The sequence below is a fragment of the Lepidochelys kempii genome, chromosome 27 (assembly GCF_965140285.1).
Source record: "Lepidochelys kempii isolate rLepKem1 chromosome 27, rLepKem1.hap1, whole genome shotgun sequence".
NCBI classification, from domain to species: Eukaryota; Metazoa; Chordata; order Testudines; family Cheloniidae; genus Lepidochelys; species Lepidochelys kempii.
In genome coordinates this window covers 3,999,407-4,025,177 of record NC_136406.1, presented here as the reverse complement: position 1 = coordinate 4,025,177, position 25,771 = coordinate 3,999,407, and the positions used below count along the sequence as shown (strand labels likewise).

At 58.9% G+C, this 25,771-nt stretch overlaps 1 protein-coding gene across 8 annotated transcripts in view; it reads left to right on the top strand.

Annotated features, from left to right (window-relative positions):
• The first annotated feature begins 15,171 nt into the window (after positions 1-15,171).
• Positions 15,172-25,771, top strand: part of FMNL1 (formin like 1) — a 72,115-nt gene continuing 61,515 nt past the window's right edge. For all 8 annotated transcript variants that reach the window (XM_078850698.1, XM_078850696.1, XM_078850692.1 and 5 more), the window contains exon 1: positions 15,172-15,938. In XM_078850698.1, coding sequence (XP_078706824.1) covers positions 15,786-15,938 — 153 coding nt within the window. In that variant the 5' untranslated portion in view covers positions 15,172-15,785. The remainder of the gene's footprint in view (positions 15,939-25,771) is intronic.

The following is a 25,771-nucleotide window of genomic DNA, read 5'->3' as shown; positions in this document are numbered from 1 at the left end:
CACTGTCCTGCCGCAGGCCTGAGCACGTAGACCTGATTCTCAGGGATTTCAGCTCGAGGGGTCACTTAAACCAAAAGACTCTCTATGGAGCCTAATCCGCTCTCTCTCTAAACAGGAGAGAGGGGCAGGTCAACTAGTGCCTGTGACTCTTAGGCAGAGTCCACCCCACCAAGCAAACCACCTGTCCCCATCCTCTCTCGCTTCACTCGGATCTGGCATCCAAACCTCTTGCTTAGCAAGTGCAGTTCAGTTGCGGGTGACCAGGGCTTAATCTGTAAGGAAAGAGGCGCCGGGGCTCAGGCAAGTTTGTTACTTTCATAACTGACGTGACAAGCTCAGAGGTCCCAGGGCTCTGAACGGCCAAGCCTAGAGGTGACGGGGTTCAGCCCTGGCAAGCCCTGGCACAAATTAAGCATGGAGGGAGACCCCCTCATTCAGTCAGGCTAAGCCCAGGCTAAGCCCAGGTCTGCTGCCCTTTACTCCTGCAATCAGGAGAACAACAGTTCATGACCCCCACATTGAATGCTACAGGGATTTAGAATCATAGAATATCAGGGTTGGAAGGGACCCCAGAAGGTCATCTAGTCCAACCCCCAAACTTGGATTTGTAACCCAACACCAGCCAAAATTGATCACTTGGGCAGCAGAGCTCTGTCTGCTGATACCTAGGCAGAGTAGGTGTGTTCATGTAAATACGGTCTGGTCCTGAAGCCTTTCCACCCTTCACTGGCTCATCACTGGCTGTCACGGGAGAGCTGATTCAGACCTTGCTTACAAATCATAATTTGAAATTATTAGGTAGGCCAATATAGCCAAAACAAGTGTGCCGACATTGTCATAAATAACAGCTGTGTGAGGAAGCCAGTCTTTGTTCACACTTTCACACTTTGTTCACACTTTTCAAACCCATTCTGCTTTCTCAGGTAGAAGTATTTTCTCATACACTGTATCCGCTTTCATAGAATCATAGAATCATAGAATATCAGGGTTGGAAGGGACCCCAGAAGGTCATCTAGTCCAACCCCCTGCTCGAAGCAGGACCAATTCCCAGTTAAATCATCCCAGCCAGGGCTTTGTCAAGCCTGACCTTAAAAACCTCTAAGGAAGGAGATTCTACCACCTCCCTAGGTAATGCATTCCAGTGTTTCACCACCCTCTTAGTGAAAAAGTTTTTCCTAATATCCAATCTAAACCTCCCCCACTGCAATTTGAGACCATTACTCCTCGTTCTCTCATCTGCTACCATTGAGAACAGTCTAGAGCCATCCTCTTTGGAACCCCCTTTCAGGTAGTTGAAAGCAGCTATCAAATCCCCCCTCATTCTTCTCTTCTGCAGGCTAAACAATCCCAGCTCCCTCAGCCTCTCCTCATAACTCATGTGTTCCAGTCCCCTAATCATTTTTGTTGCCCTTCGCTGGACTCTCTCCAATTTATCCACATCCTTCTTGAAGTGTGGGGCCCAAAACTGGACACAGTACTCCAGATGAGGCCTCACCAATGTCGAATAGAGGGGAACGATCACGTCCCTCGATCTGCTCGCTATGCCCCTACTTATACATCCCAAAATGCCATTGGCCTTCTTGGCAACAAGGGCACACTGCTGACTCATATCCAGCTTCTCGTCCACTGTCACCCCTAGGTCCTTTTCCGCAGAACTGCTGCCGAGCCATTCGGTCCCTAGTCTGTAGCTAAGTGTGGATTAATGTTTCAAAGTGTGGATTAATGTTTCAATTTCAATTCAAATTTCCAACCAACAACTAAATTGGCAACACTGCATGTAACTGCAGGGGGGAATTCAAGGGAGGAGTCTAGGGAAATCCCTGACAGACTAATTTATTAACATACACACCGCCACCTAATGGAATGCATTGGATTTCCTCAGCAATCAGTATTTTCATGTATTTCAGGGGGCCACAATTTGGGTGAAAATTGCCCCCCCCCCCGCCCACCCCGGAATAATAGCTTTTGTAAAACCTGGGAAATTTACAATTAAAAAAAAATCACCAAAACCTGAAGCCGAAGAGCCCTGCCTGTTCCTTACTTCCAAACTTTCCACACACAAACACAGGCAGGAGAATTACGTGTCCAGGGCAATCCCCTCCCTTTGTCCGCAGGACAGAAGCTGTCCTCTCAAACAGAGCAGGCCTAGGCACTTTGAACACCGATTCAGCTGTGCCAAAGTGCAAGCTGTTCGGATCTGAGGTCCTGCTCTGGGCCCATCCCGCCTGTCTGCCATGGTGAAGATGGGAAGGAGCAAAGGAAAATGATTCAAAGCCATTCTCTCAGCGAAGCAGGTCTACCCCCTCCACCCTCGGTGTCTTTATTAGAAGGGAGAAGAGCAAGACAAGCACATTCGAGGAAGAGGAAGTTAGCAGACTTGTCCCAGGTCACTGACCCCTCTCATCCTCCCCTCCCTGCAAGCTGGGGAAGAAAATACTCAGCCACTCTTCAGCTCAACGGAAACTCCCCTTGCTTCCTTGGGACGCTTCTTGGTTTAGTGGACAATTTTGGCAATGATCAGATTTAGGATGAAGCCTCTGGCCAAACCAGGCAGCCCGCATGCGAGGAGCCAGAACAGGCAGCCACGGCCCCACCACCTTTTACCTGCCATGAAGGCAGTACAAGGGCAGGGGTGATGTAGGGTCACAGTTTGATTGCTGGTAGCCTCTTTCCCCCCTTTTAAGAAGCTTTTGCTGCTCCTGCCAGGACCCACAGGTCTTGAACCATAGGCCACAGGGTGCTTAAGTACCAGTCAGCTCCAGCCTGCCACCCAGCCTGCCACAGCCGCTAGAGCAGAAGCTAAACCGTGAGGGAGCACTCCACTCCTGGAGCCTGATTGGCAGGATGCTGGGGGGCCCGACTGGTTCACAGCGTCTCTATAAACCCAGCACAGGACCAGGAAGACGTCCTTGCAGCTGGGATTGACCCTGCTCCTGCTCTGATCTCTGGGTAGCCTGACCTGGCTGCCTCCTGGTGTCTGACTTGTGGTTCCAATCTCCAGTTTGCTCCTGCCTCTGACGCCCTGGTATCCCAAGCCCCCCGCCTGCTTTGAGATCTGCTCCACTGTGACCCACACATACTCCCGCTGTCTTTGTACTGGACAGGGGCTACCTACAGCCCCCCCCCCCCCCCCCCGCGCACACCATGGCCACTAACATTGTACTGCTGCTTGCCCTCCGTTAACCCCTCAGACCTCACGCTTCTCCCACCACACTGCTGACAAGCCCCATGGCAAGAAAATCCCTGTGCCCCCCTGCTGACCTGCCCCACACAGCGCAGCTCTGGACAGGGGCAAGCTGGCTCTCCTGAGGCTCAGGCTCCCCTCTTTCCTATGATCACACACACAGGGTCAGGGAGAGGGGCACCCCTCACCTGGGCATTGCCCTGCCACATTGTCTCATTTCACAATCGCCGTTCTGCCAAACTGCTCCTCCACCGCTCAGCACAGCGACACCCAACCCCATGAGTGCCATGAGCGGAGGCTGCCCAAAAGCTATTGCCGGCTCCAGGGGGGGCAGAGCTGAGGGTTTGTAGGCGTTTACCTTCACTCGAGTTCCTGGTTTGGATGTTTGAGTTTTGCCGAACTTGATGGTCTGGGGAGGGCACCCACCAGGCACCCTTAACACTGCGTTAATGAATGTGGACTTGGAGCTGGTGTGTTGTCACTCCCCCGGATGCCCCCCCTTCAGAGCCACGCACGCTGCTGTGCCCAAAGCAAGGAGGGCCCAGGCTTGTTCCCAGAGTTCCCCTGCCCGCACTCTGCTAAGGGGCACGACTGCCTCTGGAAAGGCTCTGCCACCGCTGTTCACCTCTTGCAGGCAGCCCAGACCCGCTGAGCAGACCAGCCCCTTGTATTACAACCAGAGCCGGCTGGAGCTGTCTTCGGGGCTTGCTTAGATGTACCCGATTCCCAGGCCCAGCAGGGGGCAGCAAGACCTCACCACAGTGTCCGCTCGCCGGGGCTCTGGCCTGCACGGTCCCAGCACCGGGGGCACCCTGGCTCTGCCCGGTGTGTGCAGGGTGGGAAGGAAGGGGGCGTGGAAGGAGCTTGGGGGCAGAGGGCTGCAGCGTGGGAGGTGTGGCTTTTCTCTCCCACCGCAGGGCAAACAGTGCCAGGCGCTGAGCTCATTCACACGGCTGTCAGTACAGAGTCACTCAATGGAGAGACTGCAGATTAACACCCGGGTAAGCGAGATCAGAATCTAGGGTGACCAGATGCCCCGATTTTATAGGGACAGTCCCGATATTTGGAGCTTTTTCTTATATATAGGCCTATTACCCCCCACCCCGTCCCAATTTTTCACACTTGCTATCTGGTCACCCTATCAGAATCTGACCCTGCTTGTCCAAGCACTTTACACGGGCATGGCCAGGCTGGGTCTGAACAGGGGTCCTGAGTCCTCCCTCTGCGAGCTGCCAGCACCAGCTGCTTCAGAGGAAGGGGCAAGAACCCCACCTCCAGCAGTTATGGGAGCTTCCTGACCCTGCTCCCTAGTGGTCAGCTTGAGCCCTGGAGCAGGAGGGTTTCTGTCCCTTCCAAAGCTTTATATTGCAGGGTGGCCAAAGTTACTGACCCTCCCAGCTGCATACGACAGTCTTCAGAAGTTTGAGAGCCGGGCGCATTTGCTGGGGCTTGGGGCTTCAGCCCTGTGGGGCATGGCTGCCGGGGCTCAGGGCTTCAGCCCTCGTCCTGCTGAAGCCTAAGCCCCAGCAGGTGCTTCCCGCAGGGCTGAAGCCCCGAGCTCCCACCACCCCGATATGGTAGGTGGAAAATGCGGACGGGGGGACTCCGCAAGCTGCACTTTACCTGTACAAGAGCCACCTGTGACTTGCAAGCCGCAGTTTGGCCACCCCGGTTATATTGGCTTCACTAAGCCTCTGAGCGGCTGCAATGTGCCCCATTCGATGTAAACTAGGCCTGGCACTTGGCCTCCTGGTGCATTGCCCTCAGTCTGGCAAAGTGCGAGCCCAAAAGAAGTCCACCTCTGTACTCCTGACTCAGCAGAGCAAATCCTGCCTTTATCGTGGAGAAAGCAGCGTCCTCCTCCACTGAAAATAACACAGGGCACTTAGCGATTCCCTCACCCAAATCTGGGGCCTGCCTCGCCATTGCCCTGCACTCTTTGCCACCCTCTGCAACAGTGCAAGTGCGTCCCAGGCTGAGCTGGTAGCATGAGACACCCACGCTGCTACCAGAACCAGGCTCGTGGTGTTTTGGTGCCAGAGAGAATGGGGCTCTCTCCGGACACCCCAAAGTCCTCACTAGAGCCCCTTGCAGGTCCTGAATTCTCCTTGGTCCCATGCACAAGAGTTTCCTGTATCACTGCATCAGCCAAAAGCTGAATCCTAGATCTCCTACTCCAGGGGTGCCTCGGGGAATGGTGCCCTAGAAAAACTTGTGATTGGGGATGGAAGGACAGCAATGTAGGGCAGAGAGGGGAGGGGAGTGCAACGAGGGCTTTACAAATTACCCTTGATTAATGATGGGCCTGAATCCTGAAAGGCAAGAGGGCAGCTCCTGCGAACGCTGGGGTGGGGCCATACACCACGCCGAGCTAGAGTTTAAACACACCGGACTTGTGCCCTTTCCGGCTTTTTGATGATGGATAAAAAGAGGCTGAAAGGGGGTTGTTTGTTTGTTAAAGGGGGTTTTGAGCTATGATGATGATGATTAAAGAGTATCTATCTCCTGGTGCCTGGCTCCAATTGTGGCCCCAGATGCCTGGGGCCAAACATAGAACCAAAAGATGCCCTTCCCCAAGAAGCTTACAGTCATGCTGATTCTCTTACTGTAGCAATAACAAGTCTTAGCTCCCCTGGGTGACAAACTGGCCCCCAGAAACGCTAGGCCAGAGGCCTAAGCCTTCTGCTTGAGTTCCGGGTTGAACCGGCTCCTGGGGCCTCAAGCTGGGCAGCCAAAAACCAAGACTCCCAAAAGCAATGGCTGCTTTTGACTTGCCAACCCTGGCCCCTAGGGGCTGATTGTCCAGAGTCCTTCCATGTTCATGACACTTGTACCCTGCTCTTGTGGTGCCTCAGCTCCTCCAGGGGGCGCCAGTGCTGCAGCCTCATCACTGACAGTAATTGCTTCAGTGTCCTCAGTAATAAGCTGGGAGTAAAATTACACCAGTGCCAGGCTCAAAGGCCGCATGGGACCGGAACTGCAGCTGCCGGGAGGGCGCAGTGTGGGCTCGTGGGCAGTGCACAAGGCCGGGAGCGGGATTGCAGAGACCTGGGGTCTAGTCCTGGCCCTCGCCTGCTGTGTGACCGTGAGTCAGTCACCAGCCCTCCCTGTGTCTCAGCTTCCCCCTCCAAGTCACGGGGCTCGTGGCACGGACCACCGGCCGTCTTGGAGAGCGACTGGGGAAACAGGCTCCTCTTAACGAGCTGGAGACCCTCAGGGCAGGCAGGAGGAGGTAGACCAGGGGTCTCAAACACGCAGCCGCGGGGTTATTTTCTGCGGCCGGCCAGCTCCCCGCGGCCCCCCAGCATTTACCTCGAGCGGCTCCGGCCAGCCCGTGCGCACCGGGGGCAGGGCAGGCTCCCTGCCTGCCTGCCCTGCCCCCGCGCTGCTCCGGGAAGCGGCCGGGACCTGGGGGGGGAGCCAGGGGTCTGTGTGTTGCGCCGGCCGCTCCTCCAGGCACCGCCCCCGAAGCTCCCATTGGCCGCGGTTCCCCATTCCCAGCCAATGGGAGCTGCGGGGAGCAGTGCCTGGAGGCGTGGCCAGGGCAACACACAGATCCCTGCCCCCCCACAGGTCCCGGCCGCTTCCCGGAGCGACGCGGGGGCAGGGCAGGCAGGCGGGGAGTCTGCCCTGCCCCCGGTGCGCACCAGGCCGGAGCTCGCCCCCCGAACCCTCCTGCACCCCAACTCCCTGCCACACCCTGCCCCGAGCCCCCTGCCGCACCCCACACCCCGACCCCCTGCCCTGAGCCCCCTGCCGCACCCTGCACCCCTCCTGCACCCCAACTCCCTGCCACACCCTGCCCCCCTGTCCTGAGCCCCCTATTGCACCCTGCACCCCGACCCCGACCCCCTGCCCTGAGCCCCCTGCCGCACCCCTCCTGCACCCCAACTCCCTGCAGCACCCCACTCCCCTCCTACACCTCAACCCCCTGCCCTGAGCCCCCTGCCGCACCCCGCACCCCTCCTGCACCCCAACCCCCTGCCACACCCTGCCCCCCTGCCCTGAGCCCCCTATTGCACCCCGCACCCCGACCCCCTGCCCTGAGCCCCCTGCCGCACCCCTCCTGCACCCCAACTCCCTGCAGCACCCCACTCCCCTCCTACACCTCAACCCCCTGCCCTGAGCCCCCTGCCGCACCCTGCACCCCTCCTGCACCCCCTGGGGGCAAGGAGGGGGCAGAGTTGGGGTGGGGATTTCGGGGAAGGGCTGGGAGGAGGTGGGGTGGGGCGGGGCCTCATGGAAGGGTGGAGTGGGGGCGGGGCAGGGGCAGGGGGGTCAGTGATGTGTCCCTTGGGCCAATGTACTAGTCCTCATGTGGCCCTCGTGGTCATTTGAGTTTGAGACCCCTGAGTTGGGGCGCTGTGCCTGCCAGCCTGGAGGGGCTTTTCCATCGCCACTCCCCAGGACCCTGCAACCATTCAGCAGTGGAGGAAGGGATGTGTAGTTACAACCAGTGGCCCTCTAATTTTTCCCACCCGTGTGTGGAATGAATTTTGTTATGTGCACCAAGGTGGAGGTGATGTGTGACGCCCCACCTTCGTATCGGTGCACATAACAAAATTCATGTGGGGGGGATGGGAACAAGAGGTTCGGGGTGCGGGAGGGGGCTCAGGCCTGGGGCAGAGGGTTGGGGTGCAGGGTGGGTGGGCTCTGGGGTGGGGCCAAGGATGACGGGTTTGGGGTGCGGGAGGGGGCTCAGGCCTGGGGCAGAGGGTTGGGGTGCAGAGTGGGTGGGCTCTGGGGTGGGGCGGGGGATGACGGGTTCGGGGTGCGGGAGGGGGCTCAGGCCTGGGGCAGAGGGTTGGGGTGCAGGGTGGGTGGGCTCTGGGGTGGGGCGGGGGATGACGGGTTCGGGGTGCGGGAGGGGGCTCAGGCCTGGGGCAGAGGGTTGGGGTGCAGGGTGGGTGGGCTCTAGGGTGGGGCGGGGGATGACGGGTTCGGGGTGCGGGAGGGGGCTCAGGCCTGGGGCAGAGGGTTGGGGTGCAGGGTGGGTGGGCTCTGGGGTGGGGCGGGGGATGACGGGTTCGGGGTGTGGGAGGGGGCTCAGGCCTGGGGCAGAGGGTTGGGGTGCAGGGTGGGTGGGCTCTGGGGTGGGGCGGGGGATGAGGGGTTCGGCGTGCGGGAGGGGGCTCAGGCCTGGGGCAGAGGGTTGGGGTGCAGGGTGGGTGGGCTCTGGGGTGGGGCCAGGGATGAGGGGTTCGGGGTGCGGGAGGGGGCTCAGGCCTGAGGCAGAGGGTTGGGGTGCAGGGTGGGTGGGCTCTGGGGTGGGGCGGGGGATGACGGGTTCGGGGTGCGGGAGGGGGCTCAGGCCTGGGGCAGAGGGTTGGGGTGCAGGGTGGGTGGGCTCTGGGGTGGGGCGGGGGATGAGGGGTTCGGGGTGCGGGAGGGGGCTCAGGCCTGGGGCAGAGGGTTGGGGTGTAGGGTGGGTGGGCTCTGGGGTGGGGCCGGGCTGCCCCAGGACTGCAGTGGGAAGAGAGGACTCTTCCCAGCCCTCTCTTGCGGCAGCAGCTTGGGGCCGGTGAGAGGCGCCTGTCCCCAGTGGCTGCTCCAGCAGGCCTGGGCCGGCCGAGGAAGGGGCTTCTCTCCCCAGAAGCTCTGGCGGGGCTGGGCTGGGGCAGGGGTGCAGCTTACAGGGAATGTAGGTTGCAAGCCCCTGTTTGTGCTCCTCTTCGGGGTCGTGACCCCTGCTCGAGGCCGGGTGGATGCACTTTTGCCGCCGGCCGCTATAATAACTTTCCGACGGGGGTCGTGGAACTGTTGCAAACATCCATTCGCCCTCCCTGGGGCACGGGGAGCAACCGTCAGCCTGCACTTACAAATGGAGATACCGCTGCGCACCCAGGTGAAATGACTTGCTCAGTCCCACAGCACAATGGTGGGGAAGCCAGGAATAGAACCCAGGAGTCCTGCCTCCCAGTCCCCTGCTCGACCCACTAGCAGACAGACGCTCCCCTCCCTCCCTGCAGCTGAGCTCTCCCTTTCCCTGCTCCCCTCCGGCAGAGGTTCTGGGTGCTCCCAGCCGCCAGGCTGCACAGCACTGCCTGGAAATGACGGTCAGGTGAAGGAGGCTAATAGCCTGTAAATGTCGGTGGGGGGATGAAATAAAACATTCCCTGCTCCTTCACTTGGGATCGCGGCCAGGTTCAGAACCCATCTCTGGCCGCACGGCAGGGTAGACGGGCCACGTGCGGGGCAGCTGCGTGAGATGGAAAGATGGATTGGTCCATGAGCCCAGAGAGGATGCAAGAAATGGCCTTGCTGGCTTCTCGCCCTCTGGGCTCGGCTGGAGAGAGCTTCCCTTAGCTCACACATCCCCTGGCTCTGCTCGGCAGCCTGTGGCGCTCGAACCCGAAGCTGCCCTAGCTGGTGCCCCCCGGGAGACTGTACAGCCCAGCAGACCACGCCGCCTCTGGGGCCAAGCAGCTAGCCTGGGTGCAGTGCTGTGCATTTAACACACCCCAGCCCAGCCCCGCTCCGTCAGCCAGAACAGACCTAGCTGGACCTTCGGCTTCAAAGCACAGGCCTCTAGCACTGGGGTGAAAGGAATTGCTCCATCAGCTTGCTCCTGCGCTAGGGCGCTGGGCATGAGCCCGGGCTACAGGAGACCCTGCTGTGCTGGGTGACCTTGGGCAAGTCACTTCCCTTCCCACTCTTTGTCTTGTCTGTTTGGACTGTAAGCTTTTTGAGGCAGGGCCTGTCTCTCTGTATCGCACTGGGCACAATGGGAACCCGATCTCGACTGGTTACAACTACGTCTGTAATTATACGGCAGCTGGGAGCGACCCATAATAAGTCGAATAACATTTTCCATGATAAGAGATTCCTGCAGTCTTCGCCTGCGACACTCTCATGCCTCTGCTGTTTGCAGCAAACCTTTGAAATCAAGGAGGGAGAAAGCCCTGGGGTCTGCAAAGTGTCTTTTCTTTCTCCCCTGAAATTCTGCTCTGGGCTTGCAGAGATGCTGACTTTGGAAATCATCACCCCCCTTCCAGCACTTGCATTTTCAGCACAATGTTGGCAGCAGCCCAAATGACAAGTGAACATGAACATTCAAAGAGGCTGGACCCTCCTGCCCCAGCCGCACTACACTGGAGCAGCCAGCCTCTCCCGGGGGTGGGGAAGATAGCCAAGCAGGGGGGCCCTTGCTGACTGGACCCAGCACACGGCTTCAGTGTCCCATTCCCCTCTGGGGGCACCACACGGGGCAGGAGCTCCCCCAAGGTGAGGGAGGGAAGGAGAGAGAAAAGAGATACTAGGTTACCCCCAGAGCTAGCCAATGGCCCTAGCAACCCATCCCCAGGGTAACAGCTGTTTCCTGTTGGAAGCTTGAGCAGTGCTGAAGGTTCGGGTTCAAACCCTGCTGCTGTATGATGGGCGGGAGGGAGTTGCATATATCCCCATTTGATTTTACATTTGTCTTTTTTAAAAGAAAACCTACTGGATTAAATACAAAAATGTTTAATAAAAGAATGTTCTTTAAATGGCAAAGGCAAGCACTCAAATGTCAGGAAATGCCAGGACTTAGGGTGCCCCTTACCCTAGCCCTTAGGTACCTCTCTGGCTCCCTCCCACATTCATCCTTTCTGCACCCCTGGGAGATGGTACTTCCCAAGCAGCACCACCTTACGGGCGGGGGACAGAGAGACAAGGACTTGCCCAAGATTCCCCGGGCAGAGCAGGGACTGGAATGCCCATCTCCTAGCCCCAGGCTAGCACCATAACCACTGGACCAGCCGCCCTGACGTCGACCCTGTGTTGCAGTCCTGTTTTGCACAGGATCCTCCCTCGTTCAGGGCACTGGAGTGACGGCGCTCAGGGGAGGAGTGAATGAGACTCTTTTTACAGTTCAGGGCAATGCACCCCGATTCCCCCTCATGGCAGCCACGGTAAAATCCCCAGCTGCTTCCCCACCAGCTCTCTCGGGCAAAGACCGGTATCTCTCCCTCCCGACTGGGGTATTTCCAGACTGCCCAGCTCCCTGCCTACATGGCTGGGCTGCCCAAGCTGGTTGGTTTTACTTTTCTCCTCAGAGGCAGTAAATGGTGGAGTTGCCCCAGTAAATGGTGGAGTTACCACCCAGCCCTTTCTAAGCAAGCCCATTTATTCTTAAGGTAAGAGCATTACAGAGAAAACAGATTAAAAACAATAAAAGAACCTGCACGCATGCTAATAAGCTCACCAGGAGCACCCCACCCATAAGCTCTGGCAGGAGTCAGTCCTTTAGACCCCACCAAGGGGGTTTTCTGGGGTTACAAGTTCATAACAGCCCCAGCTCAGAACCAGCACCCATCAGTCTTGTGGGGCCTCATAGGCCAAAATCCTTCCAGCCTGTCCAAGGAAGGATTGGGGGCCCCTAAGACAGAAGGTCCTGTCCGTTTGCTGGATCAGGAAGAAGGATATTTATCCAAAAGTCCTTTCTTTGTCTGCTGGTCTCTGGCAGGGCCAGTGTGAGACTCACTGGAGTCCAGGGGTGGAAACTAAGGAGTGGGCCCCCAACCTGCTGAAGCCCGAGTTGCCTGGTGTCACCGTTCACGCCCTGAATGTTTGGAAATCTCTGCTTTAGTGTGATTTATTTCCTCTTTTAGAGATGAAATGACTGTCGTACTTGCATTACATTTATCCCAGTGACTCTGTAGATATGATGTAACTTAGCTTCACAGGGCCCCCTGTGGCATGGTGGCCCCGTCAGTTGCCCTGCTTGTGACCCCCTAACGCCAGCCCTGGTCTCTGGAGAATCCAGTCTGACCCAGGAGATGGGAGAGTCGCTCCAGGGTATGGCACCTCTCCTGAGTGACTGTGCCAGCCCCACCCCCGACTCAGGTCCTAGGGGGCTGTGGTCCCCCCCCCCATGAAATGACCTACAATCCCCGGCCCACAACCATACAGACACGTAATTCAATAAGGTTTGTCCAGGCAAGTGCCACACTGGTCCCAGCTCTTTGCAGGATCCCTGCCTCACTAGCCGGAGGAGTCGAAGGAGGGTGGAGAACGAGGCAGGGCCTGCAGGCGGAGGCAGGACAGGGCGCTGGTTAAGGCAGGAGATGCCAGGCAAGCCACAGGGTCAGTGGGTGGACACTACCTGCGCCTGCTTCATTTTCATCTACAGAGACACTGTCTGTGAGCCAGCGCCCCAGGAGCCTGGCTACCCAAAGCGGACACGTCTCTGGGCCAGAATCCTGCCTCACTGAGCTGTCCCTCTCTTTCCCCCTTTTCCTGGAGGCATCCGGGGGCGAAGGAAAGTTGGCCCGTGGGAAGTGAAAGTGAAAAGGAGCGAGGATCCCAGGGCACCCTAGGCCGGGAGCTGACAATTCAGGGGCCTAGGCTGCAATTCACAGTGACCAAGGGAAGCACCTGGAAGTAGCCCCTTGCATTAGCTCCCCCTGCCCAGAGCCAGTCACCGGCCCAGCCCAGAGCAGAGCGCCAGGCCCGGGGGAGCCCTAATCCAGCACAAGCAACGGGGGGCTGCTGGGGGGGAGCAGGAGATTGGTCTCAGCTCAGGGCACAAGGGGCTGCGGGGGGGGGCGTGAGGTTGGTCTCAGCTCAGGGCACAAGGGGCTGCGGGGGGGGCGTGAGGTTGGTCTCAGCTCAGGGCACAAGGGGCTGCGGGGGGGGCGTGAGGTTGGTCTCAGCTCAGGGCACAAGGGGCTGCGGGGGGGGCGTGAGGTTGGTCTCAGCTCAGGGCACAAGGGGCTGCGGGGGGGGGGGCGTGAGGTTGGTCTCAGCTCAGGGCACAAGGGGCTGCGGGGGGGGGCGTGAGGTTGGTCTCAGCTCAGGGCACAAGGGGCTGCGGGGGGGGGGCGTGAGGTTGGTCTCAGCTCAGGGCACAAGGGGCTGCGGGGGGGGGGGCGTGAGGTTGGTCTCAGCTCAGGGCACAAGGGGCTGCGGGGGGGGGCGTGAGGTTGGTCTCAGCTCAGGGCACAAGGGGCTGCGGGGGGGGGGGCGTGAGGTTGGTCTCAGCTCAGGGCACAAGGGGCTGCGGGGGGGGGGGGCGTGAGGTTGGTCTCAGCTCAGGGCACAAGGGGCTGCGGGGGGGGGGCGTGAGGTTGGTCTCAGCTCAGGGCACAAGGGGCTGCGGGGGGGGGGCGTGAGGTTGGTCTCAGCTCAGGGCACAAGGGGCTGCGGGGGGGGGCGTGAGGTTGGTCTCAGCTCAGGGCACAAGGGGCTGCGGGGGGGGCGTGAGGTTGGTCTCAGCTCAGGGCACAAGGGGCTGCGGGGGGGGGCGTGAGGTTGGTCTCAGCTCAGGGCACAAGGGGCTGCGGGGGGGGGCGTGAGGTTGGTCTCAGCTCAGGGCACAAGGGGCTGCGGGGGGGGGCGTGAGGTTGGTCTCAGCTCAGGGCACAAGGGGCTGCGGGGGGGGGGCGTGAGGTTGGTCTCAGCTCAGGGCACAAGGGGCTGCGGGGGGGGGGGCGTGAGGTTGGTCTCAGCTCAGGGCACAAGGGGCTGCGGGGGGGGGCGTGAGGTTGGTCTCAGCTCAGGGCACAAGGGGCTGCGGGGGGGGGGCGTGAGGTTGGTCTCAGCTCAGGGCACAAGGGGCTGCGGGGGGGGGCGTGAGGTTGGTCTCAGCTCAGGGCACAAGGGGCTGCGGGGGGGGGCGTGAGGTTGGTCTCAGCTCAGGGCACAAGGGGCTGCGGGGGGGGGGCGTGAGGTTGGTCTCAGCTCAGGGCACAAGGGGCTGCGGGGGGGGCGTGAGGTTGGTCTCAGCTCAGGGCACAAGGGGCTGCGGGGGGGGGGCGTGAGGTTGGTCTCAGCTCAGGGCACAAGGGGCTGCGGGGGGGGGGCGTGAGGTTGGTCTCAGCTCAGGGCACAAGGGGCTGCGGGGGGGGGGCGTGAGGTTGGTCTCAGCTCAGGGCACAAGGGGCTGCGGGGGGGGGCGTGAGGTTGGTCTCAGCTCAGGGCACAAGGGGCTGCGGGGGGGGGCGTGAGGTTGGTCTCAGCTCAGGGCACAAGGGGCTGCGGGGGGGGGCGTGAGGTTGGTCTCAGCTCAGGGCACAAGGGGCTGCGGGGGGGGGCGTGAGGTTGGTCTCAGCTCAGGGCACAAGGGGCTGCGGGGGGGGGCGTGAGGTTGGTCTCAGCTCAGGGCACAAGGGGCTGCGGGGGGGGGGCGTGAGGTTGGTCTCAGCTCAGGGCACAAGGGGCTGCGGGGGGGGGGCGTGAGGTTGGTCTCAGCTCAGGGCACAAGGGGCTGCGGGGGGGGGGCGTGAGGTTGGTCTCAGCTCAGGGCACAAGGGGCTGCGGGGGGGGGCGTGAGGTTGGTCTCAGCTCAGGGCACAAGGGGCTGCGGGGGGGGGCGTGAGGTTGGTCTCAGCTCAGGGCACAAGGGGCTGCGGGGGGGGGCGTGAGGTTGGTCTCAGCTCAGGGCACAAGGGGCTGCGGGGGGGGGGCGTGAGGTTGGTCTCAGCTCAGGGCACAAGGGGCTGCGGGGGGGGGGCGTGAGGTTGGTCTCAGCTCAGGGCACAAGGGGCTGCGGGGGGGGGGCGTGAGGTTGGTCTCAGCTCAGGGCACAAGGGGCTGCGGGGGGGGGGCGTGAGGTTGGTCTCAGCTCAGGGCACAAGGGGCTGCGGGGGGGGGGGCGTGAGGTTGGTCTCAGCTCAGGGCACAAGGGGCTGCGGGGGGGGGGCGTGAGGTTGGTCTCAGCTCAGGGCACAAGGGGCTGCGGGGGGGGGGCGTGAGGTTGGTCTCAGCTCAGGGCACAAGGGGCTGCGGGGGGGGCGTGAGGTTGGTCTCAGCTCAGGGCACAAGGGGCTGCGGGGGGGGCGTGAGGTTGGTCTCAGCTCAGGGCACAAGGGGCTGCGGGGGGCTCGCTCAGCTTTGGAAGGGGCCCGCCCGGCGCGGGGCAGAGCCGGGCCAGGCTCCCCCTGAAGAAGCAGCGGCCCGACCCGGTCCCTCCCGGCTCCAGCCCGGCTGAGTGGCGGATCTGGGCCGCGGAGCTGGGGGCTTTGGGACCCTGGAGCCCTCCCGCTCCCGCGGCTCTGCGCTCTGCTCCCGGCAGGTGCCTGGGCCCTGCCTCCCCGGGCCATGGCTCCTGCCTTGGGGGAGCGGGCGGAGCCGCCGGCCCCCGGCTCTCCCTAGCGCCCTTGGCCGTGGGGCCGGCCGGGGAGGGGCCGTTGCCGGGCAGGGGCTGCAGCCCGGGGCCAGAGGCACCCGAAGTTACAAACAGAGACAGCGAAACACGAGCCCGGCTGCAGCTTCGCTTCCTGCCCAGCGCGCACCGCGGAACCGCAGCCCCTGCAGCTGCTCCCTGACTTCCTCCCCCAGCCCCAGCCAGCGCCTGCTGCAATCGCCGCGCCGAGCTGAGCCGAGCCGCGCCGCGCCGAGGCGACCCCCTGGGAGCCGCTGAGACCCGCCCGCGTGGAGATGGAGCCCCGCAGGGGAGCAGCCGCGCCTGGCGCCCGCTGCTGATCCGCGGGGGCGGCTGGGAGTGCGGGGAGCTCCTGGGACAGCCCCCCTTGGGTGCCGGCGGGGGCTCGGAGCTGGCCCCGCTGTCGCCCGACCCCTCGCGCGTTGGGAGGAAAGTTTCCTCCTTTTTGGCCCCTTCCTCTTTTCCAATCTGGATTTGGGAGCCTGGAAGCAGCTTTCTGGGCTGGGCAGGAGCAGCAGGATGGGCAACGCGGCCGGTAGCATGGACCAGGCTCCGGCGAAGGAGACTAAGACCCCGCCACCAGCGACAGCTCTGCCAGCCAAGCAGCCTGCAGCGCCGAAGCAGCCCATGCCCAGCGCTGGGGAGCTGGAGGAAAGATTCACCCATGTGCTGGTAAGTCACTGTGCCCCCAGGCCCGCCCGCCCACCTGCATTCCCTGTGGGTCCCTGTGGGGAACAATGTGCAGTGACAGCCTCTATTATTTAATGGCCAGAGGATGTCTGAGGGTGCATCGCACCCAGGGGGACCTGTAACCTTCCCCCTCTGGCTGGCCTGTAAGACAACTTTCTGGACTTGCCCATTGGAGCAGGGAGGGCCTCAAAGCGGCAGGCCCCATGGTGTCCAAGTCACTGGGGTGGTGGGGCCACACACAGGACTGGCCAGCCCAGCCCCCATTTCAAGCCAAGCAGGATGGTCTGGTGTCCAGAGAGAAGGTCACCAAGACCTTCCACTCCTTCCTTGAAGCTAGTGGGTGAAGCTTCTTGGCCTCTCTCCCTCGGGGAGGAAATATCAGGCCTCCTGGAGAAATTTTGCTGTGGGCGGGTGTGTAAGAGCACTGGAAAACCCGGCTGACATCAGGCACCTCTGGGGGCACCCCACTGCATGGCCACCCGGTCACACGCCCGCCCTGAGCTCCACAGGCACCATAACTTCTCCCTCCTGCGTTCTGGTTACATGACCTTACCTCGGCTGCCTGGCTAGCTGGGCCGGTGCCTTGCAAACGGAAGCAGATTTCTCTCTGCTTTCAAAAAAGAGAGAATGGATGGTTCACAATGTCAATTTAAAATGGACGGGCGTTGGCCAGGGGAACCCCCCAGGCAGGAGCAATGAAGTTCTGACACATCACTTCCCTCCCCCTTTGATGTGTAATTTGATTCAATGCCTTGATCTTTGGGATTGTTGGGAGACAGACCTGGGGGGAAGGGGTTAAATTCTAACCCAGAGATTTAGTGCTTGGCCCACTCCTGGCACGGCCTAGAATTTTAGATGTTTTGGAAACTGTCGTTTGTCAGATTGCATCATTGGTCCAACTAGTCCGTGATCCTGCCTTTGGCAGCAGCCAATGCCTGATATTCCAATGAAAGTGTGTGTGGGTGTAATGCACTCAGCCCCCTGTGCAGTGCTGCACACCAGAGGAGGTGAACCGTTCCTTCCTGACCTCTGCAGCCATCAGTTTGTGTCCTTAAGTTGCATGGCAGTGCGTCTTTGGTATTTGGAGTCCATCCTTGTTTTAAATCTAGTCTCAGACTTGACATTCTGCCCTCCTGCAGCAAGGAATTCCTCAAGTTGTTTATATGCTGCTTCAATTTGTTGCCCTCTAATTTAATTGAGTGGCTTCTCCCCCCTCCCCCCACCCCCCATCCAGTTATGGGACAAGCACAAACAGAAGGGAACAGTCCAGCTTTCACAGTCACTAGAGCTCTTTGAAATCTTCAACACCTCGGTCAAACCCTCTTTAATGCTACTGGTTTCCATGCTAAACAATATTTGATTTTGAAATTCCTTGTTTTAGAGACACCTCCCCCCCCTTTCATCCTTGTCACCAGCTTTGCTCTCCTTCTTCTAGGCCTTTTTCAGCCTCTTCTCCACCTCAGGACGAGGTGATGAAAACTGGGCACAGAGCTGCACATTGGGTTCCACTCCTGGTTTAAGTTAAGAGGCCGTACTTAAACCATATTGTGAATTGCATTTTTCCCCTTTTATCCCATTTGGGGAGCTTGCTGCTCCTGATTCCTTCACTCCTGGGGCGAGTCCTAACTCATGTCTCAGGGGCTCTCCCAAGTTCAGCGTCCATCTGTTTGCCGCTGCATGCTGCACTTGATCAAGTTGTAACAAGGCTTGGGGCACCGTTTTCAGAAAGTGCATAAGGGAGACTAAGCTCCTGAGTGCCTGAGTCTCTTTTGGAAATGGGATTTCAGCTCCTCGCACTCTTGGTCTTGCCTGTACAGTTGCTGGGACCAAGCCGTGTTAGACACACATTGAAGTGGTGGGGCTTCTACTGTGTAATCCCTCCACAGCACCTACCGCAGACACTCTGGTGACAGGTGCTTTACACGTTCCCTAAACTGGTCCTTTCCCCTCCTGTCATTCTGCCAAGTCCTTCAGTACCTTCACGTCCCCTTGGCGTTTCTCACAATCTCCTCCATCATGGGTTGTTGTTTTTTTTTAAAGGATGCGTGGTCTTGTGGTGAGATCACAGGTAACGAGGTTAACTGGGTTCTATTCCTGCCTCTGCCACTGGCTTGCTGCGTGGCCTTGGGCAAGTCCTTTTCCCTTCTTGAGCCTCAGTTTCCCTATCTGTAGCATGGGGATAAGCTTCCTCCCAGCAGGGCTGTGCGACTTCATTCAGTGATTTTTGTACAATGCTTTGAGCTCCAGGCGAAGACTAGCGAAACTAGCCCAAATGACTTCATATCATCCTTGGTGCCCTCCATATACACAGTGAATTGGATGGTCCAGTCCTGAGCTCCTGGGCGCTTCCCTTGCATGACCCTTTATTTCCTGTCAGTTAATCAGAGCCTACACACAACAGGAGCTTTGCTCTGTGAGTATTTCCCTTAATAGTCTCTTCACAGTGTCATGGATTTTGAGACCAGATGGGACCATGATGATCATCTAGTCTGACCCCCTGTGCAGGCCAGCCAGGGAATCTTGCCCCAGGAGCCTAGAACTCCTGCTTGAGCTACAGCCTAGGAAGGCCCCTGGCGGGGGTCTTGTTTTGATCTGACTTTTAACAAAGCCATGTCTGTGCACCTCCCAAAGGCTGGGGGAAGGGGTTAGCCATGCAGTTCAGAGGGACCAGTAGAACGTGGGCAGCTTGAGTTTACTGCCCTCTGTAAGCCTGGAAAGAGCCACTTCCTTGCTGCCCCTGGCAAGAGAAGGAGGCTCGGCTCTCAGTTCCTGCAGCTTTTGCTGTAAAAATACAAAGTTTCTGGCTGTTACAGACACACAGCAAAGATTGCACATGAGACTCTGGTACCACCCAGGCAGTGCCCCATGGGATGTTCCTAGTGTTGAGCCCAGCACAATTGACAAGACTCTGGTCAGTTTTCACTACTGCTGTTTAGCACCTGGCAGTCCTTAAACTGACAAGGATCATGTTGGTTTCACTCTGCTGCTGGTTGGGAAAGCTCAGGTCAAGGCTGATGCATTCTTTTCAAGACTTTGCCGTCTTTTACACCAATTGCAGGAGTGGGTGGCTTAGTAATCAGTACCAGGCCTGGAATTCCTGCCTTGCCTGGAACACCGGCTCTACCATCAGCAACGTCCACCGACCCTTTCGTCCTTGTATGTGCCATAGATACATGGGTTCTATGCAGTTGCGGGTTGAGGGGAAGGGGGGGGGGGTTGGGCCTGGGTTCTTTGTTCAAAATTTGCCTTCCATTGCAGGGGTGGTTGAATTTCTGTGGTTCTATGTTTATAGGTTACATGCCGCTTGGGGCAGGGGCTATATGAGGGTAAGATGACGATTGTATCTACAGTGTGCTCCCAGGATGTGTTGCTCCCAGCGCTGAAGGCTGAGCATGGTCTGCGGGTTACAGCAGGGGACTGGGAGTCAGGATTTCTGGGTTCTGTTACTCCCTGGCTGGGTGGCCATGGGCCTCTGTTTCTCCATTGGGAAGATGGGGACATTGTGAAGCTGATAGAATGCATGCAAAGCCGTTTATGATCCTGGGCTGAAAGGTGATGAGAAGAGCAAAGTAGCATTATTAGAACAGCGTGTCTTAGTCCCATCCGGACCTCCAGGACCCTATGCCTAGCTCTGCAAGAGGGAGTTCACAGCAGGGTGCCTGCTTGCAGTAACTTGGGAACTCTGACTCTTGTGAAACATTGCTGATGTCCCAATCTCTCTTCCTCCTTCCCGTGGACTCCCCCATGCCAGAGCCTGCTCTGAGCATGGGGGGTGGTTTTTGCTAGGCATGCAGGAATTGGAGCCTGGCATTTATCTAGGTCCCAATCCTTCTAAATCTGCTTGTGAACTTTCACAGCCCTCTCTAAACGCTTCTCTGTAATGGCAAGTTGGTGGGTAAAACATTACCCTCAGCAGGAGCCTGCATGCTGGTTAGTTCAAAGTTTATTCACAAGAGTGGTTGGTTGCTGGTATCTGCGTTGCGTTGTGGGTGCAATTCATGTGCACACCATCCCATGCTCTCTGGCAGCTCCTGGCAGCTGTAGCTGCACCAGCAAAGTGGAAATGTTGGGGCTTGGCTGGGCTGGGCTGGGCTTGGCAGGCAGCTGGGATGGCACTGCAGCCCCATGCAAGTTCCCTTGGACTAGAACCAGCTAGGTCTTTCTACAGAGAGAGATTTGCAGTGTGGGTCAAGCATGTGGCCTAATGCATTAGCCTTTCACCCCCAGAGACCAGGACTGCAACAGGACTGAGGTTACCAGTGGGTGGGTTTCTGAATCCTTCTCATGCCATCGGACATCACTTAGGACAAAGCTCTGCCATCCCTGTCTATCCTGGAGATCTCTCTGTGTTGTAAAGTCCCCTGCTGGGGACTGCCCCTTGGCAGTCACCCTGTAAGATGTGCCAGCAGGAGTTGTCATTTCTCAGAGGGCTACCCAAGCTGGACAGGTCAAATGGTAGGGACCAGCCAAAAGGCAGAACTCTGGCCCTCCAGGACAGGGGATGAGCAACGGCCTATCCCCACAGAACAGTCACGTCACAGAAACACAGCAAGGGATGAGGACACAGTCACACAGTACAGCAGGAATGGAAACCTGGGCTCAGGAGAAGCCAGGCCTGGCAGTTACAGAGGTCCTGCAGGAGATGGCCGAGGGGCAGGCTGAACTGTGGTAAGGGGCTGAGGACTGGGCTAGCAGAGGATGAGCCTGTAAGTCAGGAATGAGGTACTCTGGCAGAGCTGGGGGTGGGATAGCAGGGGGCTGGGGGTTGGAATTGCGGGGCACTGGCAGAGCTGGGGGACGGGGGACAGCCCAGGGCTGGAATTGCAGGGGGATTGCAGGTCAGGATTCCTGGCTGTAGTCAATGCTTTTTATCCTTGATTATTAAAGCCTTTTCTCCATGGCGAGTTACACTGGAATTGCTCTAGCGGAATAGCTGTTCCTCTAGAACTTCCCCATGGGAACAGAATAAAGTCAGTCTAATCTGGAATAAAATCGCTTTTCCTATGGAGAAGAGCATCCACCCAGAGGTACTCTGCTGCAGCATTACCCGTCAGCTTCTCCGCCTGGACGTGCCCTCGGTCCAGGCTTGGGAGGGATTCCCACTGGTGCAGCTTTTCCAGGGGCAGTTTGTGAGAATTCCCCGGTGCCCACAAGCCTGCAAGCCCAGGTGCTTCTCCGCTGGCACCGAGAGGGGGGGAGAGGTCCGGAATGGAAGATGGAGCTGGGAATTGAGGCCAAAGATGCGGGGAGGGGAATGTGAGCAGGGGCTGAAGGCAGGCCCGGCCAAAAATAGCAGAATGAATTTTCAGCTGGGCTGGCGAGGCCTCATGACCCCTCCCTCGCAACAGCTCTGTTCCGAATTTGGCTGTGGGGCTTATGCGCAGGCCGGGAGGGGGCTCAGAAGATGGGAACTGGGGGGGGTGTTGCCAGCTGGGGATAACAACAGTGGGAGCTGCGGTTCCAGGGCAGGGCAGGTGAACCTCCCCCGATGCAGGTTCTACAAACTCCCTTTCTTCACCCAGGCAGGTTTTTCTTTCTCCTCCTCAGATCTAAAAGCGACCAGCAGAATCCAGGTGGGGTCATGAGGTAGGGAAGCGATTTGGGCTTCTCTAAAGCCCCAGGGAATTCCAACCCCGTTACCAGGGAAAGCAACAACCAGCTCTGTGAGCTCACTGGGCTGTCTACACCAGGCCTGCGCAGTGTTCGTGAACAGTGGGTTTGCTTCAGTGAATCAGAGCACATCCATTTGGCCAGCCTCTCTGGCTCCTGCTGCACTCCTGTAGCCTGCCGCGTTGGAGCAGCCGTGGCCCCCACTGGATCTTATCATTGGTCCATCTTGCCTGGCCTCCTACGCTCACCACACCAGTCCAACCAGTGGACCAGCTGGGCTCCAGTTCTCAGTTTCCAAGTGCTCAGCACCCACAACTGGGACCAGATTCTCCACCGAGCTCTGAGCCCACTGTGCTCTGCTCTTCTGAAAAACTGGCTCTTACTCTGGTGCTTAAAATGGGAGCTGAGCACTTTGGAAAATCTGGCCCGGAGGAAGCTCTCTTGAAGACTCTGGCCACAATCTAATTTAAAAAATAGCACTGCACAAAATCGGTGCCACACATGTTGAATGGATTAAAAGCTGGCCAACTGATAGATCTGAAAAAGGACTTGTTAATGGGGAATCGTCATCCAGCAGGGGTGTTTCCAGTAAGCTCCCACAGGGATCTGTGCTTGGCCCATTGCTAGTCACTGTCTGTATTAAGGATCTGGAACAAACTATAAGCATTGCTGGTAAAGTGTGCAGATGAGACACGCTGAGCAAGTGGTAAACAATGATGGGAACAGGTCATTCCTACAGAGTGATCTGGATAACTGGGTAGGATGGCCTCACATGCACAATGTGTGTCTTCATGCAGGTAGTTGGAAGGTCAGACCCCTCGGAACAAAGAACATAGATCACACTCACAAGACAGGGCAAAAAGTCCTTCTCCAAGGGTGGCTTATTCTTTCAGGGATCAGCATAAACTGTGTCTCCACTAGGAACACAGCAAGCCCTTCCAGGTGCAGACCAGGCCTAAGGGAGCGAATGCAATCTGTGCATGTGGAAGGAGGGAGGTGAAGGTGCATTGGTATGGCATTGGTGAGACTGTTCCTGGCTGCTGTGTCCAGGGCTGGTGTCCACCCTTCAAAAGGGATGTTGACAAATTGCTGAGAAGAGACCTGCAGCCCAGCTTTAGGGAGAGAAACTGAAGAAGCTCAGTGTATTTAGTTAAGGTTGAGAGGTGACATAATTATGGTCTGCAAGTCCCTATGTGGGGAGATTTCTGATAGCAGAGGGCACTTTAATCTAGCAGACAAAAGCATAACGAGATCCAGCGGTGTGGAGCTGAAACTAGAGAAACTCAGATTAGAAACAAGGCACAATTTATAACCATTAGAACAACTGACGTAGGGTTCTGTGGCCTGGAGCCTTTACATCATTGGGTGTGTCTTTCTCACGGCCCCGCTCTGGCTCAACCAGAAGGTCTGGGCTGGGTGAGGTTCTCTGGCCTGTGTTATACAGGAGGCCAGACCCAATGAGCACAACGATCCCTTCTGGCAGCACACGCAATGATTCTCTTCTCCAGCCCAGGCAGTGACCCATTCCTGCCATTCTTTTATAAGGCTCCTCTGCAGCTGAGCAGCTTGACCCATGCTGGGGCTGAGCGCTGCGGACTCCCCCTCCTACCAAGCCCAGAAGTTACTGAACAGGTTAGACCCATCTGCCCCTCTGTACAATCCTGCACTGGAGTGGGTTGGGGTGGAAGGAGCTCCTGCTGCTTGGCAGCCCTTCCCTGGTCATACTCCCCAGCACCTGGACTGGCAATGAATCTTGTCCCCAGTCACCGTCCCTGCCTCCTCCGCACGACTGCCTGCCCCGTCTGGCCGTGCGGCCCCGCCCTGACCCGTGGGCTCTCTGCCGGCTGCCTGGGCGGGCGCTGCACCTGGGCCTGTGAGGTAGCGGAGGGAGCGCGGACCTGGAGCCGCGGGGGGTGTGGGAGGGGGTGTGAGAGGCTGGGACCGAGGGTGGCTGAGCAACCACAGTGACTCCATGTGCAGAGAGAAGCTGCTGCTTGCTCTTAAAATAGAGGTGGGAGCAGCAGGCGCCTGCTCTGTCACAGCAACAAGCTAAGCAGCCTCCAGCGTCTTAGCAGCTCCTTGCGTCAGCCGTGGAGCGCGAGCGGCGGGTTCTCTCCTGGCATCAGGGTCCCGGGAGGGCCGAGCAGACCCCATAGCTGGTGCTGCGGGTGGGAGGGGGGAATGCTCCAAGCCTGGGGACCTGCTCGCTTCCGGCCCCCGGAGCCTCACCTCGTAAGGGATGGAGACCTGACCCAGGGAGCAGAGTCAGTGGCCTTGGCTTTTGGAAGCCTGTGCTGGTCAGCCCGGGCCAGGGCAGGGGCTGCCTGGCTCTGCGTGACGTTCCCACGAAGTGGGGGCAGCTCTGGACCTACCTGATCTGAACAACTCACTGAGCTGGAGCCAGTAGGTGTTGCAGTGAGGAGCCGGCCCTGAGGCCAGGTTAAGCACCACCAGAGACCCTGGGCAGGAGGCAAGCCGGGCCCTGCTGCCAGGTGAGGCTCCTGTCAACCCTGAGCCTGGGGCAAGGCGACTGGCCCTGCTCCTCAGATGGGGTCAGTGGGTTTGGGGCCAGAGGCTGCTCAGCTAAGCCCTGGCTTTCCTTGCGGGCCCAGCCCTGCTGCCCCCCGACCCAGCTGAGCGCCGTGAAGGCATGGGGGCCTTGGGAGTGGCTCGGCCAGTTGCTGCAGGGGGGTAGATGCACTTTATTCTTTCTTGGGGGAAAATGTGCTGAACAAATTCCAAACTTGGGCAGGGAATTGGAGTCTGTTTCTGCCTCCCCCATTCCCCTGGGCAGGTCGGGGTATCCTGCCCCAGCAGGGCTGAGGGGGGCGTTTCTATTCCAGTAACACTAGAGGCCCCCAGTGAGATCAGGGCCCATTGTGCTGACACTGAAGACACAGGCGACCTGTGGCCCCTCAGGCCCCGCGATGTGCCCAAGGTCACCCAGCAGCTCAGTGTCCAACTCTGGAATAGAACCCAGGCCTCCTGATGCCCAATCCAGGGCCTTACCCACTAGGCCATGGTGCCACCATAGCTTGCATGGGAGGGAAGATCTGACTCTTGCACCTGCCATGTATTCTGAGTGGTCCGGTAAAGGTCTAGGTGGGCTCCAGGGGTCTGTCTCCCCACCATTGCTGTCGCCTACTGCAGAGGCAGCCGCCATGCTGGGGAGTGCAGCAATCGCTCCCCGGTGGCTTGTCTCCGTGGGGCCGTTGCAAGTGGATCTGTTGGGGCCTGGGTGCAGGATGCCTGAGAGCAGGGGTCCAGCAGGGTGGGGTGAACAGGACAGGTTCCTGTCTGATCCTGGAGCCGGTCGAGAGACAACTGGAGCAGTGGCAAACCTGGCAGTGGCAAACCTTCAGCCTACTTCAGGGAGGAGTGTGAACCATTGCTCCGGCCGTACTCCGCTGACCTGGGGCCAGGACTCCTGGGTTCTGTTCCTTTCTACCATCCTCTGTGTGACCGTGGGCCCGTCACTGCTCCTCTCTGGGCCTGGGTCTCCTCTCTGTGCCATGGGGACAATCTCCCTCCATCCGGGTGAGTGTGAGAGCTGACCATGGGCAGGGATTTGAGAGCTTCTGATGGTGATGCTAGTAGTGAGGGGCAACGCGAGGCTCCTGCCTTTCAGACACAAGCTGGGCTGGTGATTATTCCCACACCAGATCTGGGTGCGGTTCGTGCATCTCTTGCTCAGTGTGAGACGCGTCTTTCCTGCTTGTGCTCGGACTGGCTCCAGCTGAGCCGCTCCTTCCCCCGAACCTCGGGAGATGGACTCTGCGAGGCTGCCCTGTCCCTCACTTCCCAGGGCAGAGCCCCCTCCCACCGCACGTGTCTGCCCCTGCACTGATCGTCAGGGTCACCTCAGGACCAGCCCCTGAGTTTTTGTGGGTCTGCCCCACATGCTGGGTGGAGTGATGCCATTCTAAAAGCTTGAGATGGAGAAGGCCTATTGGCTCATGGAGACACCCCCCCTGCCCCCCAAGCAGGAGTGGTCCCTCTTGTAATGTGCTAGTTTTAAACGTCCCGAGCAATGGAGGCTCCACCAGACAGAACCCTCCGCCTCAGCTCTCTTCCCCCGCGTGGCGATTCCTGGGGCTTCCCCTGCAGGAGCTCTCTCCCAGGCCCCAGCTCCCTCTGCCTCCCAGCGTGAGGCTCCGATCCCTGGATATCCTGGGTGACGTTCCCTGGACGCACCTGCCACTCCC